Source organism: Panicum virgatum, chromosome 1K, assembly GCF_016808335.1.
Source record: "Panicum virgatum strain AP13 chromosome 1K, P.virgatum_v5, whole genome shotgun sequence".
In the NCBI taxonomy this organism is placed as follows: Eukaryota; Viridiplantae; Streptophyta; class Magnoliopsida; order Poales; family Poaceae; genus Panicum; species Panicum virgatum.
Genome location: NC_053136.1, coordinates 31,191,037 through 31,206,630, shown reverse-complemented (window position 1 = coordinate 31,206,630; position 15,594 = coordinate 31,191,037). Strand labels below are relative to the sequence as shown.

General features: G+C 43.0%; 1 protein-coding gene across 1 annotated transcript; it reads left to right on the top strand.

The window, feature by feature from the left end:
• LOC120702629 (ubiquitin-like modifier-activating enzyme 5) lies at nucleotides 1-5,383 on the top strand. The gene is made up of 14 exons (XM_039986496.1): nucleotides 1-165; nucleotides 277-342; nucleotides 443-556; nucleotides 1,015-1,143; nucleotides 1,309-1,377; nucleotides 1,691-1,837; nucleotides 1,977-2,013; nucleotides 2,637-2,719; nucleotides 2,955-3,029; nucleotides 3,491-3,565; nucleotides 3,895-3,981; nucleotides 4,070-4,185; nucleotides 4,791-4,840; nucleotides 4,925-5,383. Exons 1-14 carry the CDS (start codon nucleotides 82-84, stop codon nucleotides 5,062-5,064), a joined length of 1,272 nt encoding a protein of 423 aa, XP_039842430.1. The 5' UTR covers nucleotides 1-81; the 3' UTR covers nucleotides 5,065-5,383.
• The last annotated feature ends 10,211 nt before the right edge of the window (nucleotides 5,384-15,594 follow it).

Below are 15,594 nucleotides of genomic sequence, written 5' to 3'. Positions count from 1 at the left end.
CAAACCATACGGGCCGTGTCCGTGTCACCGGCCACCGGCGGCGGCGGAGCAGAGCAGCAAGCAAGCCGCGGCGAGGCGGCCATGGAGGAGGAGCAGCTTCAGGCGCTGCTCCGCGACCTCGACGCGCTCAGGCAGCGCCCCGACGACCCCGCCTCCATCGATCGGGTAACCCCCCTCTCCCGCCGCGCCGCTCCCTGGATCTCGGCAGTTTGCCTCGGCATCTCCCCTTTGTTCCGTGCCTTTCCAGTTATCGATCCCTGTTCCTCTTACTGCTAGATGCGGGAGCGGGTGGTGGCGATGATGAACCCGGCCGCCGGCGCCGCTTCGCGATCGAAGATCAAGGTACGATCTGACGCTGAGGGCGCGGCGCGCTGCTGATTGGGCGGTACATCTTCGGACAGCTTGTGAATTTCACTTTGCGCGCGCGAAATTGGGGGTGCAGGACATGAGCGCGGAGGTGGTGGACAGCAACCCTTACAGCAGGCTTATGGCGCTGCAGCGGATGGGCGTCGTGGAGAATTATGAGCGCATCAGGGACTACTCCATCGCCATCGTTGTAAGCGTCCTTCTCGCCTAGTTTGGCATTGCAACTCTTCAATTTAGTTATGTCGGCACGAAATTCTGAAATTGGCATGGATCGTATGCCTTGAGTAGATGAGGTCTCTCCAAGGTACTATGTATGCACCGAATATGCCATGTGGATATCGCGAAACTCAATTATTATTGGAGACCACACGATACTTGAATTGCTCTGGAGAATAGTCTAGCTGTACCATGTACCAGGTGCTTAATAAGGAAAATGTAGTTATAATACATATTATGAAAAACCAGCTGTTGTTATTATTTCTGTATGTTAGTATTAATTTTATCTTGCTTTAGTACAATAATCCTAAGTTTGAAAGGAGAAGGTATCTTGTAGCTTTATCGCAGCATACATGAAAATATTTGAAGCACAACATAATTGTGGAAATTCAACTCAGAGCAAACCTTTGATTAATGCCATATGCTTTGCAGGGCATAGGTGGTGTTGGTAGTGTTGCTGCAGAGATGCTCACTAGGTGTGGAATCGGACGTCTCTTGTTGTATGACTATGACACAGTCGAGTTGGCTAACATGAATAGGTTGTTCTTTCGTCCAGAACAGGTAAGCTTCCAGTATTGTATGCTATATATTTGTCTCATCTCTTCATACTCCATAATTGTTTGTTTTACACCGAAACATTTTATGTTGAAGTACTTTTATTCACTGCTCTGTAGAAAATAATCCAAATCAGACTGTGATTCATATTCAGTTCCTATGTTTTGATAGGTTGGAATGACAAAAACAGATGCTGCTGTACAGACGCTTTCTGGAATAAATCCTGATGTTGTGTTGGAGGTAAGAAACTATGCCCAGTATCAGTATTTATCAGTTATGCCTCTTCCTACTTCAATAAACCAATTGTTTCATCAAATCCAGAGCACTGTTAGTTTTTGGTAGAAGTGACAAAACCTGGGATGTGCAGTTTTCGAACTATCCATGCCAAATGTCGTCTACTTTTCACTAATTTATTTCGTACTCCAAGGTGGCAAGTTGTCATTGTCATATGAAGTACAAAATAGCATGCATTTCTTGGGATGTATTGGATGGTGTAACAGTACCACTATATTCCTCCTGTTTATAAGAAAACCAACTAGCTTTTCTGCTGCAGAGCTACTCATTGAATATTACTACAGTCAAAGGGTTTGAAACATTTTTGGCAAGCCTAAAAGCCAGGAGCTCTCATGAGCGTAGCACTGGAGTTGATCTTGTCTTGAGCTGTGTTGATAACTATGAAGCTCGTATGGTTGTGAATCAGGTGAGTTGTCCACAAAAAAAGTAAATTAGTTTTTATCCATCCTCCCTGTGCCTTACATTGACATTAGATGCATAGATATGTATTTTTGTGCCATTCATTGGTGTCATTGGCTTATTAGTTCTTTCTACCTGATTTTCAGGCATGCAATGAGCTTGGTCAGACTTGGATGGAGTCTGGTAAGTTATAAATCACATTTATTGACACTTGACAGCAAAACATTTCATAACTTTATTTCTAGTTTGGATATCATACTTATTGCCAACTATTCTTGTGTCATGCCGCCATTGTGTCTCGCTGTATACCCTAGTTGCATTTCAAAAGTGTGAAGCCAGCTTGGCTGTGTAGTTTCCATACCTTCTTTTATACCACTAATAATAATTTACTATGTAGTATGTACTTCAGCCAACATACTTGGTCATTCATTAAACCTTGGGAATTGCTCAAGTTGTGCAAAGCACGCATTTAAACAGGATACCAATGTTCTGTTAGGATTCTGTTGTGCTGCATTACTACTAAATTTTTGCAACAATATTCAAGCTAGTTAGGCACGATCATGGATTGAAAGAAAATCTATGCTCCACATAATTGGGTTGGAAAATAGTATTGCAGTCCACAGAAATACAGGCCCAAATATGTATTGAAGCCTAGATTACATTCCTATCCTTATAGAACACATAACAACAATGCAACTCTGACATAGCCTGTTTGTTAGCTTCTAATTCAATGCTAGCCCTCTATTAACAATTTAACATTAATCTCGATAATGTGAACAGCAATTAATGTGATATTTATGTATCAGGTGTCTCAGAAGATGCTGTTTCTGGTCATATACAACTGCTGGTTCCAGGTGAAACTGCATGCTTTGCATGTGCTCCTCCATTGGTATGTTCTTATGATCTTTTATTTGCTACTCTGGTTTGATGGGGGGCTTATACATTTGATAATTTAAGATTGTGGTCTGTGGATGTGCTTTTCATATTGTCAGGTCTAGCATTTTCGTTGCTACAATTTTAATGGTTATTCTGTCTTGACAATGATTTTCCCCTATGTACTTCCCTTACATTTTTCATTTCTGTATCATTTCTTGCTTATCTGTTTGTAATTCCTTTAATTGTAGGTTGTAGCATCAAGAGTGGATGAGCGTACACTTAAGAGAGAAGGGGTTTGTGCTGCCTCTTTGCCAACTACAATGGTGAGGCCTTGTTTTATAATTTTACTATTTATTTTCGACTTTTGTTTGTTCGCTATCTCAATGACATATGGAAGCTTAAGTTCAGTTATATATGTGTAGCTGCTGATAGCATTATGTGGACTAGTGCATCTTTCCGTTAGTTTCTTGAAACATCGACATTATTTTCCCCTGTGCTGTAAAGCGTAAATAACTGCAGTTTAATATAGAAGCTATATTTGTGTAGCTTCCAAGTTGCCTTTTACTTGTAAAATCTACAGTGTATTCTCTGCATCGTTGGAAACAGCTGCAATGCAGTGGATCAAACATTGCATGATCTGTGCACTACTGGCCCGAGTGAGGGTGTAATGGTGTATTGCAGTCTTTACACTTGGACATATATATAATTCTTGTTTAGTCATCACCAGAAATCCAGTGCTCCTGTTCTATTTTCTTTTCTGGTCTAATAATTATGGTGTTTGCAGGGTGTTGTTGCCGGTCTGCTGGTCCAGAATGCTCTGAAATATCTGTTGAATTTTGGACAAGTTTCCCCATACTTGGTAATTACTTTGATTGTAACTATGGCATTCATAATCCAGCAAACTTCACTAATGTGTATTCTTGCTAACATAAAGTGAGGGTTGCACCATCAGTTGTTGTTTCGTTTCGTCAACAAAGCATTATTCTTTAGATTCTTTAGTTTGCGGCGGTTTCTTTTATTTCTTTTGCAAATGTGGTGCATATGATAGTTTTTGAGGTGAAGTACAGATATAATATTAGGCTTGAAATGTTGTACCACTGCGGCACATGTTGATCCAGTATAACTATCTCTGCATTCCATATAAATGGCAGTTTCTTAAAATCCTGTTATGTCGTCATGAATGTGCAGGGGTATAACTCACTTAAGGATTATTTCCCAACAATGGAAATGAGGCCAAATCCCCAGTGTTCGAATCCAGCATGTGTTCAGAGACAGGTGTTTGCCCTTCTGACAAATTATTGTTATGGCTAAAAATAAAATGATGAAGGATTTCTAATGTGGTCCTTGTTTTCATCATTTTCAGAAAGAGTATATGGACTCCAAACCTGCTAGAGATGCAGCAGCAAAGGCTAAGATGGAAGCTGAAGCATCTGCAGCAAGTGAAGGCCCAGTCCACCAAGACAACGAGTGGAACATTAGGTACACCATTCCACATCAACTTCAATTTATTTTTACCCAGGCTGTGATTTATTTGTGTCCTAGACTTCCATTTATTTATGTGTCCTTGACTTTTTTTTTGTTCAAGACAAATGCATAGCAACTTAAGTTCGAGACATGTACATTACATAGAAATACTACCAATAAGAATATTAGTGATGCATCACATAATTTTTGTTATCACTGATTATGATTCTATCCATTTCGATTCAGTGGATTATTCATGTATAGTTAATGGAGCTAATAACATTCTGGTGGACACACTGTACCTGTCCTCAGAGACTCAGAGTTCAAACCACTCCATTTTTTTAGCACTCTTATTAGCAAGACTCTGTTTTGTAGTTTATAAATGTAGTTCCCTAGTTTGAAGATCCACTTGAGGGAGGGTCTATGCAGCTTAAACTATTCTTTTTCTTAGCATGTGTGACGTAGAAACTAATCAGCTAAGACTTGCATGATGGTTCTTACTGTATTTCCAGTATTTTGCTTGTCTACCGTACAGCAAATTGACATGCTTTGAATCATAAATATTAACAGAGAAGCTGTGGCTGATAGCTGAATTAGAATTTTTTTTTGTTCTTATACAGTGTTGTTGATGATGAAGACACAGCATCATCAAGTATTCGAAGCACTGCAGGTAAATGAAATGCCCTTTTGGATTAGAGCGAAGTATGTTTCCTTAATCTGCCATCTTCTGGACACTCATTGTGAAAGTTTACAGATGTCCTACCAGAAGGCCTTGTCCGCGAACTCCCAGCTGCTGATTTGTATCCAGAACTACCTGCTGCGGCGAGCTCCAGTGCTATTGATGATGATCTCGAGGAACTCCAGCGGCAACTTGATGCCCTAAACTCGTCTTAGCCAGGCTGGTTCATCTGATTCTCGCCTTTTTTCCCCCCAAAATCCCAACTTGGACGGGAAAAAGGCTTTGCATACAGTTGTTTTGTGTCTGTTCTAACAGAGTCTTGCTTCACCGGATATAGTCTTCATCCTTAGCACCGAGGTACACAAAAAAAATGATAGTTATACAATTTTTGTGTTTTGACTTACAATTTTGGCTGGGAAAATATACATTTATGAGCCGGGGAACTCGTTGGTGACTACAGTAACATATACATTTATGATCCGGGGAACTCGTCAGTAACTAATACCAGCATTGTTGTCGACTGCTGATAAGTCAGCCATCAGGAGCAGGTCTGATAACTGGCGATATTGAAAAGGTGTGTCTGGTACCGTTGGAGGATATTCAGAGTCCGCTATTGCTGCCTTTGAAGTCTGATGAAATATTTTTTGCCAAAAGGGCTTGTGTCTATACAACTAATAATCCCGGAACATGTGGATTGAAGTGGAAAATGAACTAACTTCCTTGTGAATCCCTCTTTCTCGTAATAGTTGGATCGGAGGAGAGGATTAGCACGAGGCGGATTAAGCCCAAGCGCCTACCTAACTGACGAATGGGGAAGGTAGTTTTGGCCTGTCGGGTTAGCTGCGTCTGCCGACATCTGAACCGGCTACTTGGCTGCAGAAGGTGCAGTGCAGGCCACCGCGTGGCGCTGCCGCGGTTGCATTGGTTGAGCCCCCCAGCACCTGGCCGCCCAGTTCAATGCTAGGAACGTGGCCGGCCGGCGCCGATGGCTAGCGACGTGATCGAGGGCGCCAGGCCGACATGTGACGAGATGAGGGCCACTTAACCGGAGGACCTTACCGAAACGCTGAACAGGCGACGGCTGAACACAAAAGCTAGGAAATTAAAAATTAGCTCTCTGACGAGTCGTTTACCAAAGCTGCTTATTAGCGCAGCCGAGCCATGTGAACATGTGATGGAACTATGGAAATGAGGAAACCTGCATTGACGGGCTATTTTTGCTCACCGTACCAAAATGAGGTTAACAACGATAGCGACCGACTTGGTACTACCGCCGCACAGCAGACAGCACACAAACATTGCGTTGTGCATGTATTCTATTAGAAAGGTTAACAAAGAGGTACACGATATGGAGCTAGCCATGCAACGCAAGGGACGGGAACGAGGCCCTTGACAGGGCCGTTTCTCTGCTCGATCATGCACCTTGCCAAAACACAGTTAACGACAAGAGCGACGGACGACGTGTCATCACTAGTCTCCACAAGTTGTGCTGCTGTGTGCCTGTGTGCTTTGCCTCATTTAGGATGCTCTTAAGGTACCCTTAGGGTTGCAGTAATGATGTTGATACTCCTCTAGGAGCGTGCAGTTATGGATGCAAGCTGAGTTTTCTGATTGGTTTTCTTTTAGGGGTAAAGTTTTGATCGGTGAGCTGCTGCAGAGGCCGCAGGTTTTTTTAGGCTAACATGTGGGCCTATTTGCAGCAGCAGGGCTAAAATGAGCCCGTATTTTGCATCGATCCGCCGGCGGAAAAGTCTGCAACAATGGAAGCAAGCAATCAAAAAATAACTTTCTTCATGAGGTATGACATGTATGCTCTATGACCTTTTTGCGAAACATGTATGCTCTATGACTTTCCCACACGTCAGTGAGATAACGATGGTATATATCTAACTTTGAAATCTTTTAATGGAACAGATCCAAATTTCCCCCTCAAAAAATTACCGGCAGTTCACCCGGTACTAATGCTAGACAACACACCAACTGTTACTAAAATGTCCATGTACTTAGTATCAGTTGGTGTTACTAACTGTAATAATGCCTCTAGCCACATTAGTACCGTGCCACCTGGTACTAACGTGGACCTTTAGTACCGGTTGGTATTACCACCCGATACTAAAGGGTCCTTCACGAGTTATTTCAAAAGGAAAGTATATCTCCCTCACTTAGAACTACTATGCAGGTGAGATGGTGAAGAAAGTATGTGTGAGGCAAGACATCCCAAGTTTGAATCCAGTCCACCGCACGCGCACATATTTCGCATGGCTTGGGACTTGTGAAAAAAATCCACCACACCCCTCTTCCCGATTTTAAAATAATTTGTTGACATTTTATGCTTTGGTATCGGTTGGTGGCATGACCTGCTATTGAAAGAATCTTTAGTATCGTGTCATATAACCGGTATTAATAACTGAGACTAAAAGTCTCGGTTGCTCAATACTTTAGGGCGTTTACAACCAGTACCGAATGCTGTTTTTTTTAGTATAGTGAACGCTCACAAACATGTACGCACACTCACCCATATGAATACACGAATGTAACCCTACGACTAAGTACCTCCGAGATACTATAAGAGCTCTGCGACTTCTTGAAGGAAGCGCGTAACATGGAATTTGGTGTCACATTAAACTTTCCGATCAAAAGGTGGTGGGATAAGGAATATTTGCTCTGACGTTTTCCATGACTAGGACTGAAAACTTATTTCCAATGTTCAATGTTGTTTTTTTTCGTTCTTTTCCATAAGGTAAAATTTCAAAGTTCCCAAAGACAAAAAAGAAAAAAGATCCAACCTAAATAATTCTTCAATTAATAATCATGAAACCTAAGCAACAATCGATTTTAACCACTGCAGGAGTTTTTCAGCTCCATTCGCTAACAAAATTCTTTTGTTGTCAGTCTTTTTTAGGTTGCTACCAAGAAAGGGGAACCATTATAAATTAAAAAAAGGGAAAGAAAGAAAGGGCAGGTTGTAATTGTACTCGAACCCGGCTGCTTCTAGAGAGATTCCTTATGACTTTCCATTGCATTCAGCTGCCAAACATTCGTAGCATACCATATTAAATACCATAAGTAGAATTTTAGTGTTGAATTCATTAGAGAACTGTGTAAATTTGCCAGTTATCACCACTTTGAACACTTACCTTTGATCTACATCTACTGTCTCCATTTTGAGGACTTGTGTTTCTGCCGACTGATGACTATCCAAATGCATGGTCTACTGCCTCCATTTTGAGGACCTGTGGTTTTTGTGAATTTTCTTTTCCGTTTCGGCGCAATAAACTCATTTGACTGTACCACATGTGATGCCACGCACAGCATATCACAAAATGCAAAAAGAATGCTTAAGAAGACACCCAATAATTCGGCAGTGCGGCACATCATTGACAAAAGCACTCAAGCATCTATCCAATACAAAGCAATTCATTTTTTTATTTCAAGCCCTTTCATTTTTCAAATGTGCTGATTAGATAGTTTTCATGGTAAATAAAGTGCTTAATTAGATAGTTTGGAAATTTAACATACCTAGTGGCACCTAATAATATGCACCTTATTATTATTACCTGTATTATGCCGTAGCCATGGGCATGGTTGGTGTATAGGCAGCATGGGTTCAAACTAAATTCTCCTACCTTAAGAACATGTCAAAGGCCTCAACCTGAAGGGAACGTTTCCATTTTCTCTCGTCGGCCTCATGCTCTACCTAAATTCCACTTGCAAATTTGCCATGGGTCCAAGAAAAAGAAGAATAAAGAAGCTGTTTCGCCAGTGTCAGTATCACGCATAGGCTCATAGCAGAACAAGTCAGAAGGAAAAAAAGCTATCTAGATTATATTGATCAATAATTAATTGGTCGAGCCAAGTCAAACTGAGCCAGGCACATTTTATAAATTTAAAATGTATATCGTTATTTGATCCTGACAGCAAACGAGTGATATAGACCCAAACATGCACGTGGCCGATTTAGGGCTTTACCAGTCCACCACTGTCGATCTCAGCTACACTCAGCTGACTCCATCTCTAGCTAGCAGCTGCCATCTGACCAAGGCAACTATGCTACGATCAAATTTATTGTGTGATGTAAATTTAAAGAGTGCATTTGGATTAAAGCTAAGCAGCTGGGCGATGACGACGCGTTTTATTTTATGACTGGCACAACCACCGTACCGGACCGGTACGTCCATGCATGACAGCAGCAGATATAAATCTAGTAGCCAGAATATTATCAACTACCAGCAGTCAATTAAGCTTACCACTAATTACGTGGCTGGCATCGTTCATCAATTGTCAACTACCAGCAGGAAATTAGGCTTGGCCTTCTTGACCGTGTCAGCACCATTTCGATCGATGCCCTGAGCTCAGTGGTAAATCACCAGCTTATTAGTCGCGCATTACCTACTTTGGAGCCGCACCATCTTGGAAAATTGAAGTTAATTAATATTGTCGCTTTCATTTTGTATTCAATTGTTCACATGGTATATTACTTCATAATATGCATGCCACTGTGGCTGAGCCGCTGAGGGGATCCTTATTATAAGTTTATAACAAAGATCCCCATGAGCCACTGGAAGTTTACCATGCATATGAATAATTATTTTTTTAGATAATGATGTGTGAACAATTAGTTGACCCCCGTGTTATTACCACATCAAAATAGAGGCACACTCAGTAAAAAAAATACATCGAAAACAAGCTTACAACATTGTACTCTTGATTTTGTAGATGGACTAGACTCGTTTCAATGCCACCTGTTAATGCAACAAAATGGATAATAATACAATATTAAAGTAAATGACTAGCATATATATCATGGAAACATAGATGTAACCATTATTTTGTTGTTAATATAGGCGTATGTTGATTAGGTGCGCAATCACCAGAACACTATTAATAGGCCCTTCTTTGTGTTTCGACCTTATTTTAACTCTGGCATAAACACCCTCTCTATGGTCAAAACATATTATTAGGCTATTTTCACCCGGACACTAGTATCTCCTATTGTGTTTTCACCTTAATTTAGCTATAGGGTAAAACGCTTCTATAAGGAAAAATAGCCTCAGTAGGCTATTAATTGAGATTTTGGTGGCTTGCGAGCAAATCATCGATCTTTTGGCTTGGTGTAGAATAGTGATGATGACCATGTACAGTATAGGGGATGAGGAGAAGCTTCCTATTGAAGACGACGTTAAGGTGACCGGAAGAGAGGGAGTGGTGAGCCTTGCCTTAGTGGAAAACTTCGCATGCGACCTAGTGAGAGCCTTAGTGGCGAGTCTAAGATCTTGACTAGGAGAGACTTGTTGATTAGGAGGATTTCCTTGGTGGAGCTCAATGGGGTGTTTTTACACACCATTACCACAGGATAAATCGTCATGTCGAGCTTGCATTCTCTCTAACTCACTCCTTTTTACATTTCGCATTTCATACCTGTATTTTGTGTGCCTTTACTTCCTTAAACTTAAAGTAGTTCTTATGTTAGGATTAGCTCTAGGTTGCAATACAAAGCCATAGGTTGGTCTAAACACTAGTTGAAATATAGTTGCATATCTAGATAGTATTATTTAATTTATATTTTGTGCAAATTAGTGGAAGGCATAAATTTAAGGTTTTAGTTTGTCTAATTCATCCCTCCCCTCCCCTATTAATCTATACGAGCACCAGTGAGTATTGTATACTTTACATTGATTTATTGTATTTGCTGGCATTTTTGTTACTCGCACCAATAAAAGCCGTCGGCGCCTCGTCGACAGCACAACTACGCGCAACAGTTTCCACACGTTTTTGGGGGAAGGGAATACATTTCAAACAAGTCATTATCACGTCATAATTCTTGATCAATGCATTGTCCTTCCTATCCACCACAACGATCAAATTAAAGAGCGTCCTTGTGGAAAAATTAATTAAAAAGGAAAAGGTATATCAGATGTGGCTTACACAAATTTAAAAGTAATCGTGACAGCACTGGAATGACCTATATTAAATAAAGCAACATGTGTTAACAATAATATACTCGTGGAGCTTTCTTGAATAATAGCCACAGCCACAAAATTTGTAACAAAAGGTGGAAGATCTGAAATGTAGTTGGCTGTCTAATCACCTTTTCTGAATCAATTCTAAATATTAATTGTTGGCTTAGTCAATCGTTCATGCACCAACAACCTTGTGCAAAAAGAGAAGGGACAAAGTGATCGTATCGACTGTTGATTCGGGACACTATATATGGGCTCTCAATAATTGGTCTGCATATCTCTTAAGCAGTGGACAATGAGACATATAAGTTTTTTTTAGAAACACAGTACATACACACAGACGCTCACAAACACGCACGCACACTCATCCCTATGAATGCACGCATGCAACTCTACCCCTATGAGCACCTCCGAGAGACTGAGCCGGTAAATCCTCGAGATTGATGAAGTCACCACAGGCGCTCCGCTGTCGACGGGAACGTCGCCTACCATTGAAAGCACAAACACCGTTAAATCCTAGAAAATTCGCTTCCAAGAGAAGTCGAACCCAGGACCTCAGGTGCTACTGAGGCTCTTGTAACCACTAGGCTACATGCCCTTTCACTTGAGACATATATGTTGACAACCAAAATTGGCACCAGTTAGACTAGTATGCACAAACCGATCAGACTGATTTGGGGGACTTTATTAAAATGCAAATTTGACTCCACCGTTGCGTAACTCTCATCGGGACGATAAAAATATTTAGAACATCCAATTTGGAGTTTGTATTAGAGCATTATGACCTCTGGAAGATTTAACACAGATCGGACCGGCCAGACCGGTTGGCTAGGGCGGTTAGACCGGTCTAGATAGTCCAATCCGAATTAGGAGTTGTATTTTAACATGAAATTTATTAGGATTTCGACTCCTAATGACGCATGACCTCTCCTCCTTGCTATAAATATAAAGGTTCTAACTGATTGGAGTATCCAATCGATCAAAAACATATCAATCTATTACTTTTCATTACCTTTTGTCTTCTCCAAACCCTAGCTTTCCAACCGCCGTACTTGTTGTTCTTCTCTCGTCTCAACGGCATTTGAGGACGTTCTAGGTGGTATGTCGACCCTAGAGCAACTCAAGGTGTGCCTGCCCCAATAAGGTCTCTCCAGACGGACGTTCGCTGGATACTCGTCGGGCTACCCCGACAAGATCGGTCTGATCGGTCCACCATACCGATCTGACTGGTTTGCGCAGCAGTGCTGCAAGGTGTGTGCACTTGTGTGCTGCATGTTCAGTGCTCGATATTTGGCGTATCATGTTTTCGCGTTAACATACTTTTTGGTGACTCCACTGCGGAAGAAAGAGAAGAGATCTGCTACTATGGCGAATTTACCAAAACCTAGTGAAGTTGATCCCAACAACATCGCTAGGCCGACTATTGATGAATTGAGCCAAGGATCATCAATCTTATGAAGCATACATGAAGGAGCATGAAGAGGATAACATATGACGCAAAGAAAAAGAAGATGAAAGCTTGTCGATGGTTCTTATCTCACTTTTCAAAAAACTGGAAGGGTATCGTCTCCTAGGACAAGGAGGTTGCCATTCTTTCGAACGAGGATAAGCAAGCTAAGGCAAAAACCAATGTGAGTATTAGAGCACCATCTATTACTTTGGAACAAGTTAGTACAAAACATGATTGATAGATCATTAGGAAAGCAACTCTTGGCCAATGATAGTAATGCTTAAAATTCTAACATTGCTGGTACTTCACAACATATCACTGCGCCTCTTGACACTACTACAAAAATCCTTTACTGAGGCAAGAAAAAAAATGCTTAACCGAGGCATTTTTGACAACCGCCTCGGACACAAGGTCACAATAAATGACCTATTTATCATGGCAGTTTGCTACCCGTCTCGGTTAATCAAATAAAAAATAATAAAAAAGAAAAGCTCGCTGAGCCTATCATGGTGCCGCCAAGCCCATCTGAGCTGTTGTGCCGCTCGCCGCTGCACCCACCGCCCGCTTGCCGCCGCGCCGGCCGCACGCCGCATCCCGCCACTCCGCCGCCACTCCTGGCCGGATCATGCACTGTGGGGGGCCCTCCTGGCCGGATCCGCCACCATAAGGGCCCACCTGGCCAGATCCGCTGCCGAGCATGGCCTGGCTTGTTGAAAGGCGCGGCGTGCTGAGGGCCGCCATAGCAAGCCGATGCGGCGGCGCGGTCGGTGGAGACGTGCAGAGAGGGTGCGCGGCCCGACAAACGGCGAGTAGATGGGCATGCAGAGGAGCCTGCGTGGCCGACGGAGGCACGTAGAGGGACAGGGAGGCGACTGAGGAGGGAGAGGGAGAGGAAGAGAGATGAGTGAACTAAACTCTAACTCGATATATTTATATCGCAGACAGTTGTCGGGCTTTGCCTGGGCTAGTTGGGCCTCAGCTTTTTCGAAGGCGGGCTTTTAAGGCGACCGCCTCCGAAAATCGATTTTTAACCGAGGCGTTTGCTTTAGAACAACCGCATCGATTAATCAATATTAACCAAGACAAACATTTTAAGGGTGCCCGCCTCGGTTAATCCATTTTGCGAGGAGATTTTTTAACTGCCTCGGTTAATAAAAAATAACCGCCTTAACCGAGGCGGTTGAAATTTCTACCCACCTTGGAGGTGTTTAAAAAAGGTCACGGTAAATAATTTTTTATAGTAGTGTGAGTCATCAACAACAACTTTCAGACCTGTGGCCACGAGATATTTGATATAGATCTATAGGGAATAAGTACTCTGTATCGAAGTAGGACTAGTCGGTATTGTAGGAAACTACTCGAGTAGTATTTGGGTAGGATTGCTAGGCTAGTATTGAGCTAGGGTTTCATGTAACGCTGTCTCCCAGGCTATATAAGGTCGAGAAGGATCCCCTCCAAAGCATATACTATCTCAAGTAATACAAACCATCAAATAAGATGTAGGGTGTTACGTAACTCACGGCCCGAACCTATCTAAACCTCGTGTTGCTTGTACCATCATGTTTTTTGATCTCGGTGACTCCCTACCTACAATCAGCTACCTTAGGGTATCCCTTAGTAGGCTTGCTGGTAAAACACCGACAGCTTGCGCGCCAAGTAGGAGAGATTCACCGACGATTCCCTAGTGAACTGCATGGTGATCATCAACTCTGGTGTTGTGCTCAAGGAGAGCATGATCTTCGTTTTTGGCTCCTAGGTCTGCGTCACAAACAGTTATGACGGTTTTAATAACCACCTTGCCAACTCTAGGGAGTCGGAAATCTGGTTCCAACCATGATGTCAACCAACTCGCTAGTGACCTCAACAAAATTCAATTTCCGACCTAATCGGAAGCAATGCAAGTCCCTCTACAGTGACCCATCGTACCGCGGTTAGCAATGACGCCCTCATTGCCGGGGTAGATTGGGTTGGCCGCAATATCACCCAGTGCATCGAGCTCGTGGAGACAGTGCTCCAACGCCCAAGTCACTATCCCTAGGCCTAGAAACACCTAGGGACATCTCATCGTCCTACCGACGTATCTGGCGACATCTTTTCCGGAATAGATCGAGTTGATCTTTCTATTGCCGAGTGTGTCAAGCTCGCAGAGGCCACCCTCCAGTGCTCAACCAACTTGACATTTCCAGATACTCCTTGCATCGAAAATCCAGCTAACCTTAAGGAGCCGAGGATACCCACAACAATGTTCATTCGCGATCTTGATGACTTAGTCGGCAACCTCATTGACCTGAGGTCAACTTGAACTCTACTCATGGCACACCGGGACTCCTTGGATCGGATCTAATCCGACCCGGGGACCAGTGCATCCGATTTCCTTTCGGATTGCGCAACTCCATCACTGTTTATCAGGAGGTCCTGCACCCCAAGTCTCTATTCAACCTAGAGGAGGACTTGGATCACCTACTTTGACGTGAAAAAGGGGAATCCAGCACCCTTCGGGAGGCTCCCATCTACGGCGACTACAACTCGGATACGAACAATAGCACATCACCCTTATCAAGCGACCACCAGGTCCTGATGATAACATCAACTCCACAGGGCCATATTGTGTATAGGAAGGGCAGGAAACTCCACGCCCTGCCGCAAACCTCAAAGAACTCCCGTTCCAAGATAACCCCTTGCACCTTCAGAAGGAGAAGAAGACTCAAAGAACTACTCGCCAGGACGAGATGTATTCATGGTGCGCATCGCAGAAATCTAGGAGACGGACGATGAAACTATGGGGCACATCAAATCTAGATGACTACTACTTGGACAACGTGAGAACCTCTCTGACACACCCAAGGAAGCATAGGAGTTGGAAGAAGCGGCCCCCCGACCATGAACGACCCAACGACCTCCCTCGCATCAAGGTTACACTGAAGATGGAGGACAAAGATGACATGCAGAGGGAACACCGAAAGTTCAGGAACGCTAAGCGTGCCAAACATAGACAGCGTACGGCAGGGCAACACCAGCCGGAGTCCGGCAACCTCTATGACTGCTCCATAATTTGAAGAAATTGCCCTACCGGTCTGACTGGTTTGTAAGACGAGTTTGACCGGTGTCATCCGGCTGTGCCAATAATTTTGGTCGTCAACAAGTCCATTAGCAGAGGCAAATGATGCCATTATTACCTGCCCGTGAAAAACTATGACCGGAGGTGGCTAATGGTGAGGTCTGTCCCTATAAATTGCATTTGAAGGGGTGGGCCACTCCATCACCCACTCTTGGAGAACTATTATTAGGTGCGGGTGATGGCGGGTGATCAGTTCCTGCAAATGCTCTACTTTTAG

Coding starts and splice junctions, on each gene's coding strand:
- LOC120702629 (XM_039986496.1), top strand. CDS start 82: ATGGAGGAGGAGCAGCTTCAGGCGCTGCTCCGCGACCTCGACGCGCTC. Junction 1,838..1,976: donor CTCGTATGGTTGTGAATCAG/GTGAGTTGTCCA, acceptor CCTGATTTTCAG/GCATGCAATGAGCTTGGTCA. Junction 4,841..4,924: donor AAGTATTCGAAGCACTGCAG/GTAAATGAAATG, acceptor GAAAGTTTACAG/ATGTCCTACCAGAAGGCCTT.